General features: G+C 41.5%; 1 protein-coding gene across 1 annotated transcript in view; it reads right to left on the bottom strand.

Annotated features, from left to right (window-relative positions):
* The window catches only part of ryr2a (ryanodine receptor 2a (cardiac)), a 289,201-nt gene extending 283,688 nt beyond the window's left edge, over positions 1 to 5,513 (bottom strand). Inside the window, 2 exon segments of the mRNA XM_026315769.2 lie at positions 504 to 578; positions 5,439 to 5,513. Of these exon segments, the coding sequence (XP_026171554.1) occupies positions 504 to 578; positions 5,439 to 5,491 (128 nt within the window). The 5' untranslated portion in view covers positions 5,492 to 5,513.
* Positions 5,514 to 13,558: the final 8,045 nt, after the last annotated feature.

Genomic DNA, 13,558 nt, shown 5'->3' with positions numbered 1-13,558 from the left:
TGTTGTTTGTGACATTTTGCTCTTGAACACTGCTATATGAATAAACTTCAATTATTTATTTGTGACCGATGCTACAGTACATCTATTTTATTAAAATGTATCTTCATAAAGTTTTATAACTTTAATTAATAGAAGAAAGACTTTTTAGCATTCTAATATGTAAACACAGAATACTAGGTTATATTTAAAACAGTCTATTATTACAGTATGTGAAGTTGAGTTAATTGCTTTTATTAACATGCATTTCATATAAACAGTTATTATGCTACATACTACATGTCTCACTATTTTAACATAATTTAGATTGCTGAAATATTTTTAAAAATTACAAATGAACACTACCCCTGGAAACATAAAAAGTTAAATATGGCAAATATTGTGGAAAAAAAGCCAAAGCCCCTTTATCAACCTGGGAACCAGTGGATGTCTTTGAGTGTATATTGTAGTTAATGTATTTGTTTGTTGTACGTGTATGTAATGTGTACACTGTGTGTTGTACTTACACAACCCGCAAGGTCTCCAACCTCCACAGGGACCTGGCATGACTGGACACTGCTCCTCCCTCATAGTGCACTGTTCTGGGGTAAAAACAAAACAATCACATCATTTCTGAAATTATATATCTTTTCTATACACTGTGTACATTACTCAAGTCCACTACTTTTATTATTTTACTTGCATATTTGAGTTTATTGCTAATTTACACTTGTACTGTACTACCTATCAGAACAACATATTGTAATTTTTACTTCACAACTATTGGATAACTTGATACAGATTATTTTGCTGACATAGATTTATGATCAGAATATAATCAAGAAATAAATACTGATATATTATTATAAGCACATTATAACTAATACATCAGTACATCTTGTCATAAAATATTCTGTATAATGAGTACTTCTTATCTTCTTTTCCTTTCGGCTGCCATCCGCCTCCATTCAACCGTATCCTCTGTATTCTCCTCACCCACACCAACTATCCCCATGTCCTCCTTCACTACATCCAAGAACCTCCTCTTTGGTCTTCCTCTAGGCCTCCTTCCTGGCAGCTCTAACCTCAGCATTCTTTTACCAATGTATTCACTGTCCCTCCTCTGAACATGTCCAAACCATCTCAATCTGGCTTCCCTGGCTTTTTCTCCAGAACATCTAACATGAGCTGTCCCTCTTATGTACTCATTCCTGATCCTATCCATCCTCGTCACTCCCAGAGAGAACTTCAACATCTTCAGCTCTGCTACCTCCAGCTCCAGTCTTTTTCTCAGTGCCACTGTCTCTAAACCATACAACATTGCTGGTCTCACCACGGTCTTGTACACCTTTCCTTTCATTCTTGCTGACACTCTTTTGTCACTCATCACACCTGACACTTTCCTACACCCATTCCAACCTGCTTACACACGTCTTTTCACTTCTTTTCCACACTCTCTGTTGCACTGGGCACATGTACTCTGTTTTACTGTGGCTAACCTTCATTCCTCTCCTTTCCAGAGCAAACCTGCTCTCACTACAGATGACAATGTCATCTGCAAACATCATGGTCCATGGAGGTTCCTGTCTAACCTCATCTGTCAGCCTATCCATCAGCACAGCAAACAACAAGGGGCTCAAAGCCGATCCTTGGTGTAGTCCCACCTCCACTTTGAACTCCTCTGTCACCCCTATAGCATACCTCACCACTGTCTTACAGCTCTCATACATGTCCTGCACCACTCGAACATACTTCTCTGCCACTCCAGACTTCCTCGTACAATACTACAGCTCCTCTCTCGGCACCCTGTCATACGCTTTTTCCAAATCTACAAAGACACAATGCAGCTCCTTTTGGCCTTCTCTGTACTTCTCGTTCAGCATTCTCAAAGCAAATATTGCACCTGTGGTACTCTTTCTTGGCACAAAACCATACTGCTGCTCACAAATGCTCACTTCTGACCTCAGCCTAGCCTCCACTACTCTTTCCCATAACTTCATTGTGTGACTCATCAGCTTTATTCCTCTGTAGTTTCCACAACTCGGCACGTCTCCCTTGTTCTTAAAAATGGGCACCAGTACACTTCTCCTCCATTCCTCAGGCATCCTCTCACTCTCCAAGATCTTGTTATGTAGCCCAGTCAATAACTATACTGCCACCTCTCCTAAACACTTCCATACCTCCACAGCTATGTCATCAGGACCAACTGTCTATCCACTCTTCATCCTCTTCAACGCCTACCTCACTTCATCCTTACTGATCTTTGCTACTTCCTGCTCCACAACAGTCACCTCTTCTACTCTGTGCTCGCATTTTCCTCATTCATCAACTCTTCAAAGTATTCCTTCCATCTTTCCATCACACTTGTGGCACCTGTCAATACATTTCCATCCCTGTCCTTAATCACCCTAACCTGCTACACATCCTTCCCATCTGTCTCTCTGCCTCGCCAACCTGTACAAATCCATCTCTCCCTTCTTAGTGTCCAACCTATCGTACAAATCCTCATATGCTCTTTGTTGTCTGGCCTTTGCCACCTCTACCTTCACCTTACACTGCATCTCCCTGTACTCCTGTTTGTTCTCTTCTGTCCTCTCAGTGTCCCACTTCTTCTTAGCTAACCTTTTCCTCTTAACACACTCCTGAACTTCCTCATTCCACCACCAAATCTCCCTATCTGCTTTTTTGTGTTCACTACAGCCATTTCCATCCTTTTTATGAAGTCTACCACCATCTGTCCTTCTGCATTCCTGTCCTGCATACCAAACTTACCCATCACTTCCTCGTCACCTCTGTTTCCCTTACGAACATGTCCTTTGAAGTCTGCCCCAATCACCACTCTCTCACCACTAGGGATACCCTGAATCACCTCATCCATCCACCTCATCCCAATCCCCGGCGTCCCAGTCACCGGAGTCCCTCCCCGCTGCTCCATCCCTGACAAAGTCCCTACATTCAAAGTCCCTACTCTAAGTCCTACACTCCTGTCCTTCCTCTTCTCTCTTTGCCTACAAACACGCCTTCCTACTCTCCTTCTTTGACCAACAGTAGTCCAATTTCCACTGGCACCCTGTAAGTCAACAGCACCAGTGGCGGTCGCTGTTAACCCGGGCTGCGACCAATCCGGTATGGAAGTCATATTTGTGATTTGCATGTTTGATTTGGCTTAAATTTTATGTTGGATGCCCTTCCCGCACAACCCTCTGCATTTATCCAGACTTGGGACCAGCACATGAAGACCCTGGATTGTGCTCCCTTGTGGTTGCATTCTTTATAATGAGTACTTCCACATGTGGTATTTCAAGTATATTCTAACACTAATATTTTTTCAATTTTTAATAAGCACATTTTTGAAAACCAGATTTGTAACAGTTTCAGAATCAGCACCTCCAGCTAGAGGAAGTGTCCAGGGAGAAGGAAGTCTGGGTATCCCTGATTCGGCTACTGCCCCCGCGACCCGGTCCCGGATATGCGGAAGAAGATGGATGGATGGATGGAGATTTGTAACATTTTTACACTGTTTTAATGGTACTTATTGACTGCAAATCTAGTTCCTTTTGACTAAGTACGTCTTAATATGCTACTACTTGGAATTCTTGAAGTAACAAATCTCAGGAGAAGAACACCCATTACCACTCTAAAAGTATAATTATTTTCCATCAGAGCAGAGAGCTCAATCTGTAAAGGCTCTCTCTCTGCAGAGAGTAACAACCCTAACCCTGCAGGCAATGGTAATTTCCTAACAAAAGAAACTGAATGCTAGATGTTTAATGGTTTAAATTTGAGGGCAATTGACACATTTAAGGCATAAGGAACAAGCAGAGGGCAACATTTTGACTGCAGAAGTGAAATTAATATAGAACTGAAATCCTGAAATGGATGAATGAAATATTTTGCAGTGCTATATGCTTGTTAAAGCTAAACTACATTATCACTATAGGTCTTATATGGAAATTTAAATAAAGCTGAAGATACTGGATGTTAGAATGGGTGGCTTCCTGTTTTGGACTTTTATTTATGGTTTCTGTTTCCTGTGTTGCCTGTTTTAGTCTCAGGTAGCTTTATGTTCAACTTTTTTGGTTAGTTTTACCTGTGTCTGTTTGTGTTCTCTGGTTTTCTTTGCCCCCTGTTTTCTCTCCCTCATGTGTGTGTATGTGTTCCATAGGCAACTAGGTGATCAGCCACACCTGATGTTGATTAGGCTTTAAGTGTAGGCAGTATTTATACCAGTTCCAAACTTTGCCTAGTTGCTGGAATGTACTATGACCTGACTGTTCTCTGTGCGTGCCTGCACTTTCCTGAATCTCCTTTGTTTAATCCTGGTTCCTGAGTTTTGTATTTCCTGGTTCGTTTCCCTGGTGAGAGAGTTTACTCTCCTGAGACTCCCTGGTCTCTCCCTGTTCCTGTGTTTCGTGTCTCCGGACTCCAGCTTCCCTGTGAATACACCACGCTCCCAAGTCTTCACGGTCTTCCCGTGTCCTGTGCCTCCTGATTCCTCTTTCCCGGTGAATGGCCACACTCTCCTGGGTCTCCTTGGCCTTTCCCTGTTTCTGTGCTTGTCACTGGACCCCTGCTTCAGTACGAGTTGACCATACTCCTCTGAGTCTTCCTGGTCTCCTCCTGGCTCCTGAGTCCCTAGCTTTCTGGTTCCTTATTCCCTGTGAGTAGGTCACGCTCTCCTGAGTCTCTTCTCCCTCTTCCTGTGTTCCACATCACCGTATGCTAGCACCTCTAGTCCCTCATTCAGTCTCCTGGTTTCTGTCCCTCTGGTCCCATGTTTCCTTGTCTAGCCCCTGCATTCGTGGACTCCTTTTATAAATCCTTCAATTTTGAGTTTTACCTTTTATGTTAATAAAGTCTTTTATCTCAAAAATTGGGTCCTCAATAAATCTAATTTATACACAAATGTGACATAAATGTTATACATTTTTAAGACCACCCTTGAAAATAAACCAATGATATCACAAATGGTTATACATTTTTAATGTTGTAGCGGCATGCATGTTATAGTAAAATCTATTCATAAAACACATTCAAAACAGATGAAAGCAATGATTGTAAATACATATATATATCCATCCATTATCTATACCAGCTTATTCCTTAACCAGGGTCACAGGGATTTGCTGGAGCCTATCCCAGCTCTCTTTAGGTGAAAGGCAGGGGTACACCCTGGACAGGTCACCAGTCCATCATAGGGCCACATATAGACACACAGAGACAAACACACTCACACTCATTCCTATGGGCAATTTAGATTCACCAATCAACCTAACATGCATGTTTTTGGACTGTCTCTGAAGTTGGTTAGCCTTGATGGGTGTAGTATCAAAACAGAACCAAGCACCACTACATTATATTACATTATTTACATTTAAACATTTGATTTGGATAACAATACACATTAAATATTAATTAAATATTCTGAGCTCATAAATAAGCTCAGGAGTAATCATCATTACCTTCTCTGTTCATCTCCATGTTCCCCAGATGGAACAGTCAGACACTCATCCATGTGACCATGAAGGAGGCGCAGGACATCGCCTCCTATCAGGAAACCTGCAGCCAAAGAGCAAAAGCAGAGAAAAAGGGAATTGAGATCAGTGACAAACTCAAAAAAGGTGCAAGACAAGCCAACAAATAAAAGAAGAAAAAGCAGAAGAGGTTTGACAGAAAGGAAGAATGGCAGATAAGACTGTACACCTGAGGAAGGAGTCAGATGGTTGCTATCTGGCCTACACTATACTACCGTATTTTAGGTTTATGTTCCCATTAAACTACAACTCCTAGTGTAACACAGGTGAAAATGCTGCTCAAAAGAAAGAGCTATTTTGCAGACCTCAAAGGAAGGAAGTTTGCAGCTGAAACAAAATTTGGAGTGAGTGTCAGACAACCTGAGAGAGGAGGAAGAGATGCTGCTTTATCTCCCACCCAAATACTGGCGCAGGTGTTTAAAGTTACTTGCCACAGATGAATTTCGTAATGCACTTCAGCTTGTTATGTATAGCAAGTTCTTCACAGGCTAATTTAGACTATAATTAGTATAATTAGAAGTGAGACTTATACACCGAAGTGATTTATATGTATTCTTTCTCTTCAACAAAGCTGTTTTTGCTAAAAGCGTCTTTTACTCAGCTGCGACTTATAGCCCAGAAAATAGGGCAGAAAATAGAAAATAGGCTCATTTGAGTAATCTGATCAATCTGGCTGCTAGATGGAGGACAGCAGGGATCAAACGCAACAGGGTAATTATGATATTATGACATGGTATTGCATTCATGAAAACCATTGTTGATATATTTAAACACCAATGGATCAGACTGTGACAGTCATTACCCAGAGACAATTTTAGTGTCCCAATTCCATTATCCAGTGTGTCCAAGAAATGTAATTTTAATGTCACAAATTTGTGCAAAATGTAGATGCAATAACTAACAAATAAGAAAAGGAAAACAGAAAAATATCAAGATGCATGATCAGAATAGATGAAAAAGAATAGAAACACAAGCGTACCTTGTGCTACTTCACTGCCAGAGCAGATGGGAGCCACACTCCAAAGAGTCTGCTGGAAGGCTGCATCTACATGGAGACTGTCATTACCATATGATAGATGCTGCAGGAAGAGAAACATGGAAGTCAAATTTGAAAAGAATTTACTGACACACCACACTAAAACACTGTGCACCTTCAGAAGGTACTTCAAATTTCAAACTTCAAATTTTAATATACTGTATTAAAAAGGTTTGGGCACTCCTAAGGTAATCTTATTAGCTAATCTTCCTGTCTTCAAATTCTGAGATATTTTTAGGCTGTCTTGCACATACAGTATGTTTAAGATCTCCCAGATTTTCAGTGATGTTTAAGAAGCAATTCATGGTGGATTTTGAGGTGTGCTTTGATAATTGTTCCTAAACGTATGTACAAGACACAACTACTGTTTTATCGTTTTTTTGCAAGCAGTTAATGAAACAAAAAGCAAAACTGGAATAACATTTAAAGAAAGGCAAATTTTTGTTTAGTGGAAGGGTTGGATTTTTATAAACTGCCCCAGGAAGGCATGTGACCTTTATATACACATTGGCTGCCTGAGAGAACATTAGCATGTTTTAGAGAATAAGACTGCAGATTATGAAATTATGTGATTATGTGACGTGAGAACTGTGATTTACCATCCTGAGGCATCAACTTGTATGATGAATATTTAACTATATTCTGTCCTACTCTAAGCATGGAATTATTAATATTATAAAGTAACTTATTTATGTACTTGAAAAACTGTATAGTACACTGAGTAGTAATCTGCACCCATTGTGAGGACTGTACTGTATCTATGTTTCACAGAGTAATATGCAGACCATGATTCACCTAAACCTCACTCAGCCTGGAGCTTTGATGGAAGATTGTGCATGGGGATATTCCCATATATCACATAAATGGAATGGATAAAAATATAGAGAGTTAGCTCCTGTCTTATGCACCCCTGGATTTTGGGTACTGATTGGCTGGGTTTTCATAGTCTGATGGGAACTGTAACGTTTGTGCTGCAACCTGTGGTAATGTGAGGTTGTACAACACTGTACAGGGGAGAGGAAAACAGAAACTTTGCAAGAAAGTGTTGGTTTTGGAAATTTCTTTCAAAGAATTCCCACTCAAGAACTTTTGCATTCTGACAGGAACTAGCAAGATCAACTTCTCTTCATTGGCTCAGTGTAAAATCCAGAATAGAATTTAAAATCCTTCTCCTCACATACAAATCCCTTCATGACCAAGCTCCATGATACCTTAAAGACCTCATAGTACCATATCATCCCAATAGAGCACGTCGCTCTCAGAGTGCAGGTCCACTTGTGGTTCCCAGAGTTTCCAAAAATAGAATGGGAGGCAGAGCCTTTAGCTATCAAGCTCCTCTTCTGTGGAACCAGCTCCCAGTCTGGGTTCAGAAGGCAAACACTTCTTTTTAAGGTTTTTTTCTTTCCACTGTTGCCAAGTGCTGCTCATAAGGGATTTGTTGGGTTTCTAGGTAAAGTCCTTTCAGATAACTTTATTGTGATACAAATAAAAATTTAAATGAACTGAATTACAGGGTGAATCACAACACCCACACAGAAATCACCCACTTGTTGGCACCAAAAAGCCACTGAAAATATCTAAAGGATGAGTCATGACAACTGGATTTTCAGTTTTTTAAGTCAAAATGTTTCACCACCCATCCAAGTGGCTTCATCAGTCTGAGAAAAAACTGGTCTGGAACCTCCAATTTATCTTCCAGATAAGTTTCACTCCACCCCTAGCCCAAATAGGCTTACACGCTGAGACAGAAACTGGTTCACCCTAGAGACCAGACACCAAAACAAAAGAGCAATGTAGTGTATGAACCAAACAACCACTTAAAAGGAGGATGGCCCAGCACAGGAGAGCAGCTCCTCAGGACCACAGTCAGCTGTGCACCTCCATTTAAAAGAGACAGGACACTCATTTGAAGACAGTAATGTACACATTATGGACAGAGAAGATAGATGGTTTGAAAGAGGAGTCAGGGAAGTTATCTATGTCCAAGTGGAAAAACCATCCCTTAACAAAGGTGGAGGGCTCAGACATAACACCTATCTTCAATTTACCAGGCTGCCCTTTCATCTGTTCCCAGAAAATTAAGGAAGAAATCAAATGTCTTCCAGGGAGGACACATTCTTGGTCAATCAGAAGGGTCACATGAGTCTACCATTAAATCCTAACGCCCTCCCCTGAGCTCACTTCTTTTGTTTACTTAACGAGCCTATTCAGGTCAGGTGTGACCAACTCCGGAGTGTGGGTCTAACGACTCTCACCTGATTTACATAGCTCACCTAATGAGCCTATCGGACTAGGGGTGGAGTGAAACCAACTTGGAAGATAAATTGGAGGTTCCAGACCAGTTTTTTCTCAGACTGATGAAGGCACTTGGATGGGTGGTGAAAAACTGAAAGTCCAGTTGCCATGACTCAACCTTTAGATAACTTCTCCTGGACGACTGAGAATCTTCACAGCCACTGAAAATAGTTTTCCGGGCAGCTCATTATAAGCCGATGGCAAGTAACATGGGATATGATAAAACGCTAGTGTGTAATGGCTCAATTTTATTGGCTGGGCATTATAGCAGGATAGTGTGCAGCCTGTTTGGAGTTGCAGCATGTTAACCCACCAGCCATTCCACCATTGGACCCTCTACCATTAATGGAGGGTAATGGAGTTTTGAGAAAACTGGAATGCACCTCATTGAGGTGTTTCACCTTTCACCACCCTGGGATATCGCTGTGTATTATCCTGGTGGATTATACAATGTGATATCCAGAAAAAGTATGGTGTGCATATTTTTTTAATATTCAAAGACAAGGGGGCCATGTTCATGTCACACACACTGATGATTTACTGGGTATCAAATCTGTTTGAATCAGTGTCTACCACCCACAGAACAATGAGCTGGTGGAATGGCTGACCAGAACTTTGAAATCAATGACTGGAAAGTTCATAAGAATAAGGTAATTGGGACAATTGGCTATATCCCCTGATGTTTGCAGTATGAGAGATTCCCCAGGACTCCACCGGGTTTTCCCAATTTGAGTTAGAAGAAGAAGAAAAACCTTTATTTGTCCCGCAGTGGGGAGATTCAGGAGCAAGTAAGGCAAAAAATAAAAAATATGAGCAGAGTAGCAAAATGAAAAACATGGTATTTACAATAATAATATATAAAAATGTATTAAAAGTACAATCTGATAATATTGCACTCTGGTATATATGTGTATGTGTATATTTACAAATTTTTACAGTCTATAGGTGTAGGTCAACTGCAGGGTCTACTAGGAGCGGAGCTGGTTGTTCAGTCTATCAGCAGCAGGAAAGAAGGACTTGCAGTAGCGCCCTGTGAAACATTTGGGATATAACAGTCTGTCACTTTCAGAACTGCCCAGTGTTGCCAGAGTCTCATGCATAGGGTGGGAGTCATTCTCCAGAAGCAATGTTAGCTTGGCTAACATCTTCCAGTCTCCCACCACCTGCACTGGGTCTAGGGGTCTTCTCAGAGCTGGCACTCTTGATCAGTCTGTCCTGTCTGGAGTCAAAATGCTGCTGCCCCAGCATAAAAATAAAAAATGGCTGATGCTTCCACTGTGTCAAAAAAAGTTCAGGAGTCTCCCCTGTACTCCAAAAGACATTCTCCTCAGCAGGTAGAGCCTGCTCTGGCCATTCTTATAAAGAGCATTTGTGCTATTTGTCCAGTCCAGCTTATTGTTGAGGTGAACACCTATGGACTTATAAGAGTCCACTGTCTCAATGTTCATTCCCTGGAAGTTCACTGGTGTTGGTGAGGGGTGTCTGTCCCTGTGGAACTCCACCACCTCAAAGTCTTGGATCAGTCCACTGTACTCCCTGTCATCCTCATCTGAGATGAGGCCAGCGATCCCAACTCTAGAGAATTTTTGCAGGAAACAGTTCAGTGAGCTGTAGTTGAAGTCACACAGTCTCATGCCCTACTGGGGACAGTTAAGTGAGGTAATTCAAAATCTAGTCTGATGGGGGGCAGCACGGTGACTTAGTGCTTAGCACTGTTGCCTCACAGTGAGAAGGTTCCTGGTTCAAAACCCAGCAGGAGCTTTTCTGCGTGGAGTTTGCATGTTCTTCCAGTGCTTGCGTGGGTTTTCTCCAGGTAATCCGGTTTCCTCCTACAGTCCAAAAATATGTATGTCAGGTTGATTGGTGACTCTAAATTGCCCATAGGAGTGAGTGTGAGTCGTCACCCGTGACACTAAATAGGGATTAGATTAGGATGGATGGATGGATGGATGGATGGATAGATAGATAGATAGATAGATAGATGTCTACATGCTCCAGCTTGCCATCAGAAGCCTCAGCTCTGTGGTGTTGAAGTCACTGGACAAATCAAAGAACATGATTCTCACAGTGCTCTCAGGCTTCTCCAGGTGGGAAAGAGCTCTGTGTAGGAGGTAGATAATGGCATCATTCACCCCACACTTAACCCTCTGTGGTCGACACGCCGGCGCGTTTTGACGCATCTTTTCCTGATAAGGCCGAAACAAACTTAAATTACTTCGTCAATGCTGATCATACAGATAAAAGAAGTATATCATTCAAATATGTAAAGGGTCTAGTTTTAGTGTTATACCATCATAATAACAACAAAATGTTGTGCTTTTTTTAAATAAAGAAAGCCGACAGGGTGTGCTCTCTGACTTTTCTGTCTCTGCCATTTCTCTTCACAGACGCGTAAATAAAAAAACCAGAATCTCAGCGAATACTTGGCTCATAAAAATAAGAATTATATGGCTAGGAAGCTTGAAATGTTTTCTTTTAAGTGAAACAATTCAAGTGGAAAACAAATCATCACTTTTTATTTAATCCGTATGAACGTAAGGAGAAGTCCGTTTTTTCCTGTCTCACCTCATTACAGGTAATGCGGTCCCGCCTTGTACACTGTCCACTGTTCACATGTAAATAATCTCAGGTGAACCAGGTAAATATGTGCACACCCCTGAGAAATGACATAAAACGTCAAACTTCATCATAGAATTTACTCACTTTTTCTGCGCGTTTGGATGATGTCGCGTCACGGACGTGATGAAGCGCTTCTTGTATTCCACACAGAGACAAATAGTTTAGCTTGTCCTCAGAGTAAAAACACAGATTTTAACTCAAATGAGGATCGTTTGGCTCCTCATTGTTTTGTATTGTGCTGCACTAATCCGTCCCATCTACATTGACTGAAAGGCTCATTATGCGCGTCTTTGTCTGGTCGTTCAGTGCGTCTTTTGTGTTCTCAGGTAAATCACATGACGATTCATCCTCAAACACACCCTCTTGCATATGGCCTTTCTGGACAAAAAGTGTCTTAGAAAATTTAAATCAGTGTATTGTTTACTGTGAATGTGTGAACAAGATGACATTCACAGCACTCTGAAGTAAACACTTTAGCCTACAACATGCAGGTCTCCAAAGTCTTGTGAACCAATGTTCTGTTTGTGTTTTATGGTCTTATTTCAGTGAGTAAAAAATTGTAGTTTTTCACTAACCATGCATAAACACTTTTTTCTCAAAAACACAATCATGTATAAACTTGGTGCTCACATACAGTGGGTACGGAAAGTATTCAGACCCCTTTAAATTTTTCACTCTTTGTGTCATTGCAGCCATTTGCCAAAATCAAAAAAGTTCATTTTATTTCTCATTAATGTACACTCAGCACCCCATCTTGACAGAAAAAAACGGAAATGTAGAAATTTTTGCAAATTTATTAAAAAAGAAAAACTGAAATATCACATGGTCATAAGTATTCAGACCCTTTGCAGTGACACTTATATTTAACTCACATGCTGTCCATTTCTTCTGATCCTCCTTGAGATGGTTCTGCTCCTTCATTGGAGTCCAGCTGTGTTTAATTAAACTGATTGGACTTGATTAGGAAAGGCACACACCTGTCTATATAAGACCTTACAGCTCACAGTGCATGTCAGAGCAAATGAGAATCATGAGGTCGAAGGAACTGCTCAAGGAGCTCAGAGACAGAATTGTGGCAAGGCACAGATCTGGCCAAGGTTACAAAAGAATTTCTGCAGCACTCAAGGTTCCTAAGAGCACAGTGGGCTCCATAATCCTCAAATGGAAAAAGTTTGGGACGACCAGAGCAGAACTCTTCCTAGACCTGGCTGTCCAGCCAAACTGAGCAATCGTGGGAGAAGAGCTTTAGTGAGAGAGGTAAAGAAGAACCCAAAGATCACTGTGGCTGAGCTCCAGAGATGCAGTAGGGAGATGGGAGAAAGTTCCACAAAGTCAACTATCACTGCAGCCCTCCACCAGTCGGGGCATTATGGCAGAGTGGCCCGACGCAAGCCTCTCCTCAGTGCAAGACATATGAAAACCTGAATAGAGTTTGCCAAAAAACACATGAAGGACTCCCAGACTATGAGAAATAAGATTCTCTGGTCTGATGAGACCAAGATTGAACTTTTTGGCGTTAATTGTAAGCGGTATGTGTGGAGAAAACCCGGCACTGCTCATCACCTGCCCAATACAATCCCTAAAGTGAAACATGGTGGTGGGAGCATCATGTTGTCGGGGTGTTTTTCAGCTGCAGGGAAAGGACGACTGGTTGCAATTAAAGGAAAGATGAATGTGGCCAAGTACAGAGATATCCTGGAAGAAAACCTCTTCCACAGTGCTCAGGACCTCAGACTGGGCCGAAGGTTCACCTTTCAACAGGACAATGACCCTAAGCACACAGCTAAAATAACAAAGGAGTGGCTTCAGAGCAACTCTGTGACCGTTCTTGACTGGCCCAGCCAGAGCCCTGACCTAAACCCAATTGAGCATCTCTGGAGAGACCTGAAAATGGCTGTCCACCAACGTTCACCATCCAACCTGACAGAACTGGAGAGGATCTGCAAGGAAGAATGGCAGAGGATCCCCAAATCCAAGTGTGAAAAACTTGTTGCATCATTCCCAAGAAGACTCATGGCTGTACTAGCTCAAAAGGGTGCTTTTACTCAATACTGAGCACAGGGTCTGAATACTTATGACCATGTGATATTTCAGTTTT

The sequence above is a fragment of the Mastacembelus armatus genome, chromosome 19, assembly GCF_900324485.2.
Source record: "Mastacembelus armatus chromosome 19, fMasArm1.2, whole genome shotgun sequence".
Lineage (NCBI taxonomy): Eukaryota > Metazoa > Chordata > Actinopteri > Synbranchiformes > Mastacembelidae > Mastacembelus > Mastacembelus armatus.
The sequence above is the reverse complement of the archived record's forward strand: the minus strand, read 5'-3'. Positions and strand labels throughout refer to the sequence as shown.